Here is a 13,511-nt window from a genome sequence, read left to right as displayed (position 1 = left end):
ATTTCTCCCAAAACAATTTGGAAAAATGTTTTATGTTCCACCCACTACAAACAAACACAGATGAAAGTAATGTGCTACATGTACAAAAGGTTGTCACACAATTAAAAGTATCTGTAGTGAAAGAAAATGCAGTGCCTCTGAGCCAAGGCAAATGCCTTCCCCAACGGAGTCTTTTGCAAGGATTCATCAAAGGTGACGGGGCCGGGAGAAAACAACCCTTTCAGCTCCTATGACGGATGGCAGTCCCCAAATACACCCATTCTTGAGATCAATCTCTGGTTTACTCAGGGTTTAAAACAACATCCCTGTGCACAGAAAGCAAAATGGCCAATACTGCCTCTGACCCTTAACAAAGAAATAAAACACGGCTCAGACCTTCTACACCATGATGAGTAAGAGGGAATCCGAGAAGGATTTCTTCCAGCCAAAAAGACATATGATGAACTATATAGATATGTGACCTGGCAGAGCATTTGAAAAATACATGACTTTTTCATTTTAATAAACATCTGTATTTGTGTTTCTGCATCTGGGGAAAGACAGCTTGTAAAACTGCTTATTTTTTAAATCAAGAGCACTATTGCTTTAAAATGACATTATTTATTAATGAATATATCTTATGAAATATTACTAATGTATAGGTCAAAATGAATGTGTGGACTGCCATAGAAGAACATGTGTTATTTTGATTCGATAGTTGCGTAAAGAAAGGCCCAGTCCCTCACTTCTTTGTGTGAACATGGAAACAGCAGTGTGTTGTGATGTGTCATCAGTGCCCTGCCTGTGATATCTGGGAAATGCTTACTGTTTCAAACAAAATTCAGGCAGAACAATTATTTATCTGTGTTTCTTCGCTACTTTCTCCGGGCACTATTTGGACATTTGTGACAGCCAGGCTTCTGCTCTTTAAGATAACAACATCTGAATGCACTGGCCATCATCACTCATTGCTTTACACATTTAAGGACATTTTGGAAACATTCACACAGACAATTCATACAGACTTCAAGGCTGCTTTAAACAGAATGTACATTGTTCCTCTTTCCTATGATCCACGTCAAAAACAACAACAATCTTCAGGTTTTAATTCTCTCCCATATCTTCTCCAAGCGCTCTTCAAAGTGTTGCATATCAGACAGGAGATAAGAAACAGAGAAGAAAGATCTGTGGGAGAGCGGGCATTTCCATGGTTCATGTGTCAGACACAACACTGGTCCAGTGATCTTTCACACACCAGCTCTCTTTTTGTTGTTGATGATTCCCCCGCTCCTATGCACATGTGTTCAAAGCTGAAGGCTCCTGGATCCAACGCAATAGGAAAAAACAATGAATGTAAACACGCAGGTTAAACTATATGATCACTGTTATAATCAGTGGACTGTTGTTAAAGGAAAAGGCTGGCAATTTTCTGATTGTTGTATTGTCAACAAATCCAACAAGAATTTAAAATAAAGCTACATACAGGAATTTATAAAACAGCTGGGCACTGTAGTTTTCAGCAAACGTTACTCAAATAGACATGTTTTTGTATGAAACTATTTACAGCTGTGGAGTAAGAAACATTTAGTTCACTCGTGAGTGTTTTGGGCAGCAGGATAGTGTATATGTATGGACTCAACAAAAAAAACACAATGTCCATGTTTATTGTAATGAGGATGTGGCTCATTTATGTGTTGATTAGTTTTTTGGACAGGATTAATTCAATGCCAATTAATTCTTAATAGGGTTTATGGACCATAAAAATCAATAAAGTACAATAAGTATCTAATAATTTAAACTAAATACAATGGACTCTTTGTTTTTGAATAAAGATGACGTTGACCAAATCGAATATGAACATGATAATAATTTGTCATTTGAAAACCAACATAAAGACGAAACATTATAAATATTATGTTTATTAAGTTTACAAATCAATATCATTCTAGAAAATGTATTTATGAAACACATTACCCATGTCAGTGATGTTAAAAGTCTTGTTTAATTTTGCTGAACTACTTATGTGTCATGCCAGCAGGTGCGTGTGTGTCATGATCAAGGCCAGCTTTTATCAGTTCTTTACAGTAAACCACACGCTGTCACACCCTGACAGCTGGGACTGTGGCCGGGCCAGAAGCATCATCAGAAAACATTTCAGATATCTCTCGCGGTTACTGTCTGTTGTCCTACCCTTCAGCCTCAATCTGAGAGAAGACCAGCAAAAGTTTATGGGATGACTCTGAGGTATGTTCGCACTGATGGGAAAATATAGAAATTTCCACAGCACAGAATTTCCTATTAGTCACTCCCTTGCACATCCCTTCATACTTCATATTTAATTACACTTATCACTTTACACTTTCACATACATTTACAATACATTTGTTTATTGTACTGTTATCTGTTTGTCTGTGCATTTCATTTTATATTTTTAATCTGTTGTAAATGTAACGTTTCTATTTCTTGCACTGTATTAATTGTTGTTGATTGTGTGTCTAATGGTTGTAACACCCGCCAAGACAAATTCCTCTTCTGTGAAACATACCTGCCAATAAAGGGAAATACCACTTCACTGCAACTTTCTCAAACCCAGGAAAAATGTTCAGCTTTTGTATTGAAATGGTTTGCTGATAATCTGCTTTCTTTGTAAAGACTAGTTACTTTAATAAAATAATTTCTAACACCTTTCTGATATCTTTTGTAAGACACAAAATTACATCAACCTTTTGTGTTGAAGCGACTCACTTTATCACTGAGAGAGTTTTTTATGTTTGCCTGTTACTTGTCGTCAGCATTGTGTTTATCAGCACTAATGAAACAGTCTAAATTGTATCTCAAAGGCAAAGGGTCCCACAGTTTTACATGCCTCTAATTAGTGTTTAAGATCTGGCATGCATGGCTTCAAGCCAAATATTGTGTATCACATCCCCAATTTCTTTGACTGTGCTTTTTAAAGTTACATTGCTCCTCCTGGCCTCTGAGTGTGCGTAATATAAACACACTCTGATGACAAGAGACCACTCCAGCATTAACAGAGACCCAGTTTTCATGACTTGATCTCTCCAGACAAACTCAGAATTCCTGGAAGATTGTAGCATTTTTTTTTTTTTTTGCTGCTACCATGAGGTTGAAACAGAGCACACACATTCCACATAGAGGGGATTAACGACCTCAGATAGCTCAACACCACACATGCAAACTCGCTTTGATTGATTGCTGCAACCTTTGGTGTGATATGAAGCTCGTCATTAAGTGATATGGAAAGATAACAGTGGCAGTTCACGAACTAACCTTCTATTTGTGGGGATGCGAGAGTTCTTACAAAGTCAGTAACATCAAGTAGCAGATAAAAAAATAATAAGATTATAATTGAATGAAGAAAAGAAGTTTGTTTTAAAGTATGCAGTCTGATTCTAACATGCAACACATGTTTAATAGTAAGGAAACTCTTTCCATATGGAATAATATGCCATTTATATTCTTGATTAATTAATTAATTAATCACTTGGTTTGTATGGTGTTAGAAAATGCACATTATTGAAGTAATTATTACATATTACAAGGAAAAGCAGCAAATCCTCACAATTGATGATTTTCCTTTCAATTTGAGTACATTTTGCAATGATGTTCTCAATGATTAATTGATTATTATTATTATTGCGAAAAGAAATGATTTTGCTTTACTTATTGGTTAATTGTTTCAGCTCTAGGGTTATTCTGTTAGTAGGAGTAAAGAGGAAAAATATTGGTAAATGGACTTAAGGGCAATAATAAGTGTACAGCAGAGAGTTAATAATAAGGTCATGGGTGACAACATCTGCACCTTTTTAACCTTTTAATTCAGCACAGTTCTCAGCATGACGTCACATGTTTACTGTCTCAGTGGTTTAAATCTAAATGTACATAAGAAGTGAGCTCAGATAATGTAGTACAAGTAATTACCAGAAGATAACTGCCCTGTGACATCTTTAACTGGAAGATTTCCATGCATATTAAAATATCTAAGCTGAATTAAAAAACAAGGAGTATGTTCAGGGTTTTAACTTTCTGCAGACGTAAAGGTCCATCAGAGTTCCCCGTGGGATTCTGCATGTATTGGACCATTGTGGCCTCTGGACTGGCCTCAGTTTAATACCTTGCCTTTGTTTGTTTATTTGTTTCTGGTATTTGTGTGTACTTGTGTGGGGAGGGTGGGTCAGCTTATAAGTAATTAACAAGCAATTCGCTCCACCTAGGGAAGCAGGGAAGTTACTCATGCGATGCACCCTGACAAGGTCACTGGCTGATAGATGAGCCTGAGCAAGGGGATTTTTCAGAGATTGTGAGGGCAGGCAGAACTGTGGGAACCAGACAATTAGTGGAAGGTAGGCCGCCATGTTGGATGATGACCATGAGACGGGCTTACATGGATACTCACCACTTGGCTGGCTGACAGGGAGAAAGCAGACACCTGGGCTCAACTAACTCTTAACACACAGTCATTTATCTTTGAGCAGGCTGAGCAGGCAATTTGCCAACAGTTTAGAAAGAGCATGTGCTATTTCCAATCAAACAGACATGGATGAGGTCAACATAGACATATTGTCCACATAAATATTTCAGACACATAAACATAAATAGATACTCATTTTCAATAACCCAAAGTACTATTTAGTTTTATAATATGTTTATATTTATTCGATCAATTATGTTATAGGAAATATATATAAAACCCATTGCATCAACATTTCACTTTACGAAACCAAAATCAGCAGTCTGTTTTTAGCTTATCCCTTCCTAAATTTTGATTGACAGCAATAACACATTAAAACAAATGTCCAGTAGTCTGCACAGTCAGATATGATTCTGTCACAACAAGGCTAAAAAAAATGTAAGAAAATGTTGAATTAACATAGGATATTAAGTGTTCCTGCAAAGGTAAGATGACATGAATTAACTTTTGCAATTTCTGTAATGATTTCACAACCTCAAGGGAACCCATGACTTCAAGAAACACACTGCCTGGAAAAAGGAAAATGACTCATAGTCTTCCACTAAATTCTGTACATATCCACCAACATAAAACACCCAAGCAGACATCACTGAAAACATGAGCAATGTCTGCTGCGAGATTACCATTACTTCTTTTGAAGACTTCATTGCCAGGTTAGATTTATAATTATGAAAACAGATTAAATACTAGTTTAATACAAGTACCAGATACAGTATATTTGGAGTTAAATTTTTTACTGAACTCCAGTATCCATGCAATGTTCATGACATTCTGCAATATATATTATGAAGGCGATCAAGCTTCATTACCGATTTTGGCATTTTAAAGACCTTTTAAGGAAGACAAAAACAATGTCTCATATGCACCTGGGGCTTCAAAGCTTCTAGAACTCTTATTCTGGACTTGAAATACACCAGGCACTTGACAACAGCTGTTAATCAGATAATGAAAGCCTCACAGTTACACAAGCACACTTGTGGAGAAGCAGCAATAAATTATTTTCCATGACAGCATACAAGGGCAGGGAGAGGGTTAGGGTGGGATTTGGTACCAGGCACTTCCCAACACAATGACGCATTAAACCAGCACTATGGTGAAACGCACATCAACTGTTTCCCTTCAGCACACTATTTTAAGGTATTTGTCCTGCAGAATGCGATAGTAACGGCCTCTTACTTTAACTACTACAGAAGCATGTGACAGGCAGACTTTCAAGGAAATATGACATGGTATGATGTGTCTCCGTGTTCCCTAAAATAAGTTACACAAATTTTTGTGACTGACGAAGTGTGAGCTACAGTGCGATCTTGAAATGGAAAACACTCCACGGTGTCTTCACACTGAGACAGAGACTGCTTAACACCTAAGATGTAAGTAACCTGACTACAAAGTTTGAGGGAGAACTCCTGCTCCACTTAACCTTTTCACCTCCCTCACCTCAATCACCAAGTGGCCTGCCATTGTAGCAATGGTGGAAGAGTCATGCCCTTTGACACTGACTGTTTCCGGGTTGAAAAGCTCTGGTCCAGACCTGCCATGGTGGTCTGCACAGATGGACAGCAGCTCAATCAGATAACCTCGGCTGGGGATCAGGTTCACCTCTATTAGTCTCATCCAAGGCATCCATGCCAAATCTCTGAGTGAAGATTTATATCTGGATAAGAAATAATGAAATATTAGGATATGATGGTGGAAGTCTTTGTGGGTAGCATACCTTTTCGGAGGTTATCTGACCCCTAAAGAAAGAGGTTGACCTGTCTGAAAAGATAATCCTTAAAGTCCAATAATTATTGTGTTCAGAATGGTAGCTAAAATATTTTAAGAATTATAAGTTGAGAACGAGGGATAAATGCCAAGATAACTTCTATGAGACATCCATGAGAAATCCCTAGGCTCGTTTGAAATGAGCCAGTTATGAGCAGAATCGATTGCCGGTGATCGACGCGCAATGCATGCCGGTTAGATTTGTGTCAGACTCGCGCCCACCTTGCTCTGACGTCATGCACACGTGGTCAACGATACTCTCCTGAGAGCAAGGCAGCCACCAATTTCAGAGGCAGGCGCTGCAGCAGCTCTCCACCGCCTGCCTAGCCCAGTGCATGATGGGAAACGCCTGGCTGTCGCCACATCAGAGAGCTGATTGGCTCTTGGATGTGACAGCAAACGTGTTGTAGAAAATCCTTATTTTATGTGTAGTTGTAATACTTAATGCTCGATTGTTGATTATTAGTCTCAGGTTTAATCTAAAAACATATTTTGTGTGGTTTATAATACACAATCGTATTTGTTTAACACATATCAAAACCAGTAGTAATGTATTTCCCAGGCAGACATAGAAACAACAAAGTATGCAGCTACACACGCATATCTGCCTGAATATACAATTATAATCACATATGAATAAATACAAAGATATGTAAACTACAAGTAGACTACATATCAGAACTAACAGGAAACTGTGTGATATAACTTCTTGTTAATACTTTGAAGGCAGCTGAAAACTGTCCCACTTGATCGCAGTTTTTTGTCAACGCCTCTCGCAGCGGCCTCTGCTCTCGTCTGGATTCCAGGCGAACGAGCCTCATCAAACCCAGAGGCAGTTTTTTAGGTTACTGTAGCTTTAACAGCATGACCCGGAAGAGGAGGAGTTTCACCGGCACTCTCGCCTTTTCTTTTCCGGTCAGGTCTCATCAGTAGTGGGAGCGTGGAATTCATCATCAAGGCTCACAAAATCACCAAAAATGAGCGTCCCGGCATTTATCGATATTACAGAGGAGGACCAGGTACGGTTTAGTCTTTAAAAACTCACGCTGCATCATCCCGCTTCCGGATGGGTCGATAAATAGGAACCATCCGACCAGATAGTTTATCACGCTAGCCAGCTAAAGCTGCGTGCTGCTTGTGAGCTAGCTGACGAAACATGCTGAGTATGTGACATATGTGGAAGCACGTTATTGTGATTATATCACCAAACTTGACGTTTAGATATGTGTGTAAATGTTGTGTGCATATAGATTTTCCTTTTCGTCTGCCTCTGTCCTTCAATCACACCAATGTTGTTACGTTAGGGTTGCTAGGACTGCTAGCCAGTTAACTGCTTAGCCACAATGTTACGTAGAACACAGACTTAATAAAAAAATAACCACGCAAAGCATCCCGCCTGTAAGACGACCATAGCTAATGACTTAACATATAGAAACTATGAATAACATGTTTGACTTTCCTCTCAACTGCAATAAATGTTCTCAAAACAACATATGTCTATGCAATCATTATGCTAAAGTGTTATATCTTCGTTTTCACATTATTGACACACAGTTTGGCACTTCTTGTGCTTTTAGCTTTACTGTAAACACTAATACTACTTATTTTACAACGTTACAGGCTTCAGAGCTGAGAGCCTACATGAAGTCCAAAGGAGCTGAAATATCAGAGGAGAACTCTGAAGGTGGACTACATGAAGATCTGGCTCAGATCATTGAGGCCTGTGACGTATGTCTCAAGGACGATGATAAAGGTAGGTTGTGATGAAGAATAGCCCTGTTTTTTACCCATGGTCAGCTCTTACTAGATTGGACAATAACGAGCAATATGGCATTTTCACAAGTAGATATTTGGACTTGTGTTACCATGAAAATGCAGGTTATAGCTGTGTTATAGTTCAAGTTTTTTTAAGAGTCCCAGTCCGCTATTCCAGTGACTCATGTACAGTACAAGGATTGGATGGGCTACCCTAAATGTATTTCAGTATCTTTTTATGTTTCATTTGACTGACTCTGAACCTTCATGACAATATCTTATTACTTACGTCCCATTCTCTTTTTCTCGCTGCAGAGGTAGAGAGTGTGATGAACAGCATCGTGTCTCTGCTGTTGATCTTGGAAACGGAGAAGCAGGAGGCTCTCATTGAAAGTCTGTGTGAGAAACTTTTGAAGTCCCGTGAAGGAGAGAGACCCTCCCTCAGGATGCAGCTGTGGGTCCTTTTTTTTTATTTTCTCTTAAATTTGTTTATAATACTTGTTCTTATCATTGTTGTTTCCGAAGCTCTGACCAAGTACATTTTACGTATGTATGGAGGCAAAGTAGGGAATTTGTTTTGATGTTGGTTAATATGAGACTTTACATAAGGATGCTATTGACAGCATCAATAGGCAGGAAAGCTGCTATAATCTCTTTTTCTTATCTTTTTTAAAACAAAGAAATTATGTGTTGAGCAAATGTGGAAGAGTTAAAACACCTGTACTCTATTCAAACACTTGACTATCTCTTTCTTACGACAATGTTACAGACTGAGTAACTTGTTCCATGGCATGGATGAGAACACTACAGTGAGGTACACTGTGTTCTGTGGCCTCATCAAGGTGGCTGCAACTTGTAATGCCATTGCCTTCATCCCCACTGACCTTGACCAGGTATATCTTTTTATTATGATCAACTGAGATAACTGACCATACACACTGCCACAGTGCTGCTTCATATTGTTTATTTCCTGCATTGAGCTGCAGCGAGGACAAAAAGAAAAAGAAGTTATCACTCACATTTTTCTAATATAGACAGGCTGCATTTTTTTCCTCAGCATTTGATTTATGATGCCTGTTTGTGCTGTTGATCAGGTGCGCAAGTGGATTATCGACTGGAACCTGACGACAGAGAAGAAGCACACACTCTTGAGGCTGGTATATGAAGCATTGGTTGACTGCAAAAAAAGGTAACTATATAAATATATATATATATATATATATATATATAGGGTCATATGGGTAATTTCATGTTTTTGTATGCAAAAACGCAAGAATATGGACTCACAGAATTTAAGATTCATGAACTCCTGCATGGAAAAAATAGTACAAAATAATTTAGACTAAGACTTTGCATGAGGTAGTGTGATATCCTTCCAAGTAAATTATCTTGGTACAAGAGAGTCTTTAACAATGTTCCTATCTACTCGTGTTGCAGCGATGCTGCAGCAAAAGTGATGGTTGAGCTGCTGGGAAGCTATACAGAAGACAATGCTTCACAAGCACGCGTCGATGCACACAGGTAAATTGGAAGACCTTGTTTAACATTTGTCATCAACACCTTGATATAACGTACATCTCATTCATACATGCATCTATTGGGGTCCCTTATCTTTAGATGTATCGTCCGTGCTCTCAAAGACCCCAACACCTTCCTGATTGACCACCTGCTCACCCTGAAACCTGTTCGCTTCCTGGAGGGAGAACTCATCCATGACGTGAGTACTAAAGGACCTGCAAAGTTTTGTAGTATTACATATATAAAAGGCTACTGACATTGCTGACATTTTTTAAAAATGTCTACCGTTAGAGCCTTCAATAGCCCACAAAGCACATTGAAAACATGTTATTTTCAAAACGAATAGCGACTGCTCTCCATTTAGCCCTCACTTATCTTAAAAATAACAACTACATCAGAATCAACCTTTAACACAATCTCCCACATGAAGCTGATTTGATAAACTCAGCACTCTCGGCTTGAGTACCTCATTCTGCAATTGGTTGTTAGACTTCCTCACAAACAGACCACGGGTTGTTCAAATTGTCAGTCACACCTCCGCCCGGCGAGATGACAAACAAGTCCTTCTAGATATAGAGGGGGAATCAACAACTTTGGAGAGTGGTGCTCAGAGTACAACTTACTGCTCGATGTCGGTAAAACCAAGGAGCTGATTGTTGATTTTATAAAAAAGGAGGCAAAGAGACAGACCCCTGGCACAAACAAACTGAAATGGTCATTACACATCTCCAACCTGGTAAAGAAAGCTCATAAAAGTATTTTATAGGAAGGCTAAATTCCCGTGTCAAGTTATTATCAACTTTTCCATGGTATCAATGTAAGGATTCTTTACTTTGGCTGTGAGACTTCTTAACTCACCCTGCACGCTCCATATATTGTATCGTGTTTTTTTTTTGTAATGTAGCAAACTAGGACTACAATTTTAATTTAGTTGTACAATATTAAAAAAAAGTTTCTTAACTAGGGAGATGGTGCTCTCACGTGAAACGGGATACTCGTTTCCATGTAAAGACACAATGTGAAAGCCTCTTCACTGTATTTTACATGGTAATAGGGTGCATTTGTTATGTCATCTCAGTGACACATAAGGCACCACAACCCAATATTTAAATGCTGACCAGTTGTAAAAGTGGACTGCTGAGCAGCAGGAATGTCCCTACATTACCAGTTTATCAGGTTGAGACAATGAAACATATTCCTCAATCGAGCGTGAGCACAGATTCTAGTTTTTAGTGTTTTTTTGTCATAAGACAGCAGACTAGCATTTCCAAGGGTATTAATAGTTTAGCCCAATGTGTATCAAGCACAACATTTCTGCAATGGGGCCAGTGATTTGTATCATAACCTTAATCTGTGATTATCGTAACAAATGTGGCCTGTATGAATACAACGATGATGTGACTGTTTCCAGATTCTTACAATGGCTTCTGACTTCTTTTTTCAGCTATTAACCATCTTTGTCAGCGCAAAACTAGCAGCATACGTAAAGTTTTACCAGAATAACAAAGACTTCATTGACTCTCTTGGTAAGTAGCCATACATTAATATATTGATTGCATGAATTCTCCACAAGTAAACACACTGACTAATGTTTAGAAATACAGTAAAAAGGTTTATTTGAAAAACTGGGTTGTGCTGCAATGTTCTGATTATGCAAAAAATATCCATGTACTTGGGGGTTGATGAGTAGTAAAATTTGATATTTATTTATCCAAACCATATTTGTACAGCAGTATTGACGAAACTGGAAGCGTATTATAACTGAAGAAACCTGCTTTGTAATATAATGCTGCCACTCAGAGTGTTTCCTGGGATTACCATCTTTAAAGTAGTTTGGAGATTTTCTGTCTTTAGGAAGTAATGTTTCAAACTTTTACCGCTGTAAGGACATCTATATTATGAATAATACTGCTATGATGGCAAAATATTTCCAGATCTTAAGCAGGAAAATACTCTTGAGATTTGAAAATGACAAATTTAAATCCAAATCAAGTTATTCTTTATACATAACCTCTGTACAGTACAAAAGTAAATTTAAAGACCATCTGGACCACCTTTTTCCTTAATAAACTCTTCTTGATATTGAAACAATGTTCTGCGCTCTGTTGACACTGTGTGTGTGTGTGTGTGTGTGTGTGTGTGTGTGTGTGTGTGTGTGTGTGTGTGTGTGTGTGTGTGTGTGTGTGTGTGTGTGTGTGTGTGTGTCTTTCTCACTACGAAAGGCTTCGGTGTAATTACAAGTATGTGTAGGATGGACTCTCAAAACAGACAATGTCGAGTGGTGTTTGTGTTAATGAGTAGATTCACCGAATGCATGCTCCTAAATGTAGAAACAATTATCACAGGGAAACTCCCCAAGTCGAGAGTAATGGACTGTGACTGTTTTGTGCTTAATGATCCCTATGTGTTGCTCTCCAGGCCTGTCTCACGAGCAAAACATGTCCAAGATGCGTCTGCTGACATTGATGGGCATGGCTGTGGAATTCAAGGAGATCTCCTTCGACACCATGGAACAGGAGCTGCAGATTGGAGCTGATGACGTCGAGGCTTTTGTCATTGACGGTACAAGCACTTCCCCTCAAATGTCTATTCTTGTAAAGTGTGCTGTTAGTTTCTCACAGGTGAATAATGGGGGAGGAAAAGGGGTATGATTGAACAGTGGTCACAAACGGACACACTCTTGCCCTAAAAAGGGACGTCTCCCTCCGTAAAGAAGGAACGCAGGCGTGATCATGGTACATTTGTCGGGTTTTACATTGGAACAATAGTATAGAACCAAGAATAGCACTTTTAGTGTTTTGTAACTTTGTGACTTTAAAAAAAAAAGTTTATTGCCTTCTGACTAAACTCTTTATTCCTTTCCTGACTGCTTTTTCTCTCTAGCTGTTCGGACAAAGATGGTGTACTGCAAAATTGACCAGACACAGCGGAAAGTTGTTGTGAGGTAAGTAGTTTAATCAAACGACACCATAGATGGCTTATGTGTTTACCTTTTGACTAAATAAATATCTGTTTTAGAGGATATGTTGTAGCAAATGTTGGCTTGGGACCAAACAAGACATGATGTATGTTAGCTGGATTATCATAAAATATGGTTCTTGGTCCCCCAAACACTTCTATACTGATGGTGCCTATGCAGTGTTAGTGAGAGGGCACCACTGTTGTTCATCGTTCATACATTCTGTACTTAAGCATGCACATATCCTTATAGTTGACATTTTACCACATTATATATTAATTTACAGTACAGCTGAAATTCTGTTGATGTGAAAATGTCTTCAGGTTCACATTTAGGAGGCTTTTTCTTTGACCTCTGTGGAGCTATCTGTTTGATATTTTTTACTGTTTATTGATCTCTCTCTGTTCAAGTTCAAGGATGCCATGAGTTTATGTGGTTCTGGTCTGCAAAGAAATATGTAATCTGTGTAAAAACAAAACTTGTCATTAAAGTGATTTTCCCTCCGTATGGCTGTGATTTGACATCTTAATACAGGCAATGTCATGTATTTTGTCATAGTTACATTTTATATGGCTTTGTATTTTATTTCTTCTTAGTTGTGAGATGTGACCTTGGCCTGTATTTTTAGTTTTTTCTTTGTCAATTTAACATTCTTGCTTTTCTGTTTTCCACTCAATCAGCCACAGCACACACCGCACCTTTGGCAAGCAGCAGTGGCAGCAGCTGCACGACAGCCTCAGCTCCTGGAAGGCCAACCTAGCAGCCGTCAAGACCAGTCTGCAAGCCCTGTCACCTTCTGCTTAATTCCACCATAACACAACTGTCGAGACCGCCTGGCTACCCATTCTTTTCTGCTTTTCAAATCCCCGAACTGAATTGATCAGTTTTTATATTAATCCAATAAAAAAACAGTGGAGATCACCTGTGCTCCTTTCTTGTTTAATATTTGATGGTTGTTAAATTTCTTTTCAAGTTAAATAATGCCATAAATGCACAAAGGACTGGAAATTGATAAACAATTTAAAATGTTGTAACACAGCCAAA

At 38.5% G+C, this 13,511-nt stretch overlaps 1 protein-coding gene across 1 annotated transcript; it reads left to right on the top strand.

The window, feature by feature from the left end:
* Positions 1-7,118: 7,118 nt before the first annotated feature.
* Positions 7,119-13,388, top strand: eif3m (eukaryotic translation initiation factor 3, subunit M). Its single transcript, XM_068573189.1, has 11 exons — positions 7,119-7,254; positions 7,856-7,988; positions 8,306-8,444; positions 8,760-8,883; positions 9,085-9,179; positions 9,428-9,511; positions 9,608-9,707; positions 10,953-11,034; positions 11,927-12,070; positions 12,392-12,452; positions 13,148-13,388. Exons 1-11 carry the CDS (start codon positions 7,213-7,215, stop codon positions 13,269-13,271), a joined length of 1,128 nt encoding a protein of 375 aa, XP_068429290.1. The 5' UTR covers positions 7,119-7,212; the 3' UTR covers positions 13,272-13,388.
* The last annotated feature ends 123 nt before the right edge of the window (positions 13,389-13,511 follow it).

Source organism: Clinocottus analis, unplaced genomic scaffold (assembly GCF_023055335.1).
Source record: "Clinocottus analis isolate CAN_PGR_092001 unplaced genomic scaffold, fCliAna1.0.p SCAF_1, whole genome shotgun sequence".
Classification (NCBI taxonomy): Eukaryota; Metazoa; Chordata; class Actinopteri; order Perciformes; family Cottidae; genus Clinocottus; species Clinocottus analis.
This window is presented reverse-complemented; position numbering and strand designations above follow the sequence as displayed.

Bases quoted from the DNA above. Each gene is read 5' to 3' on its own strand.
- eif3m (XM_068573189.1), top strand. From the start codon at position 7,213: ATGAGCGTCCCGGCATTTATCGATATTACAGAGGAGGACCAG. The intron at 7,255-7,855 runs GTACGGTTTAGT...ACAACGTTACAG, and splicing joins ATATTACAGAGGAGGACCAG to GCTTCAGAGCTGAGAGCCTA. The intron at 11,035-11,926 runs GTAAGTAGCCAT...GTTGCTCTCCAG, and splicing joins AGACTTCATTGACTCTCTTG to GCCTGTCTCACGAGCAAAAC.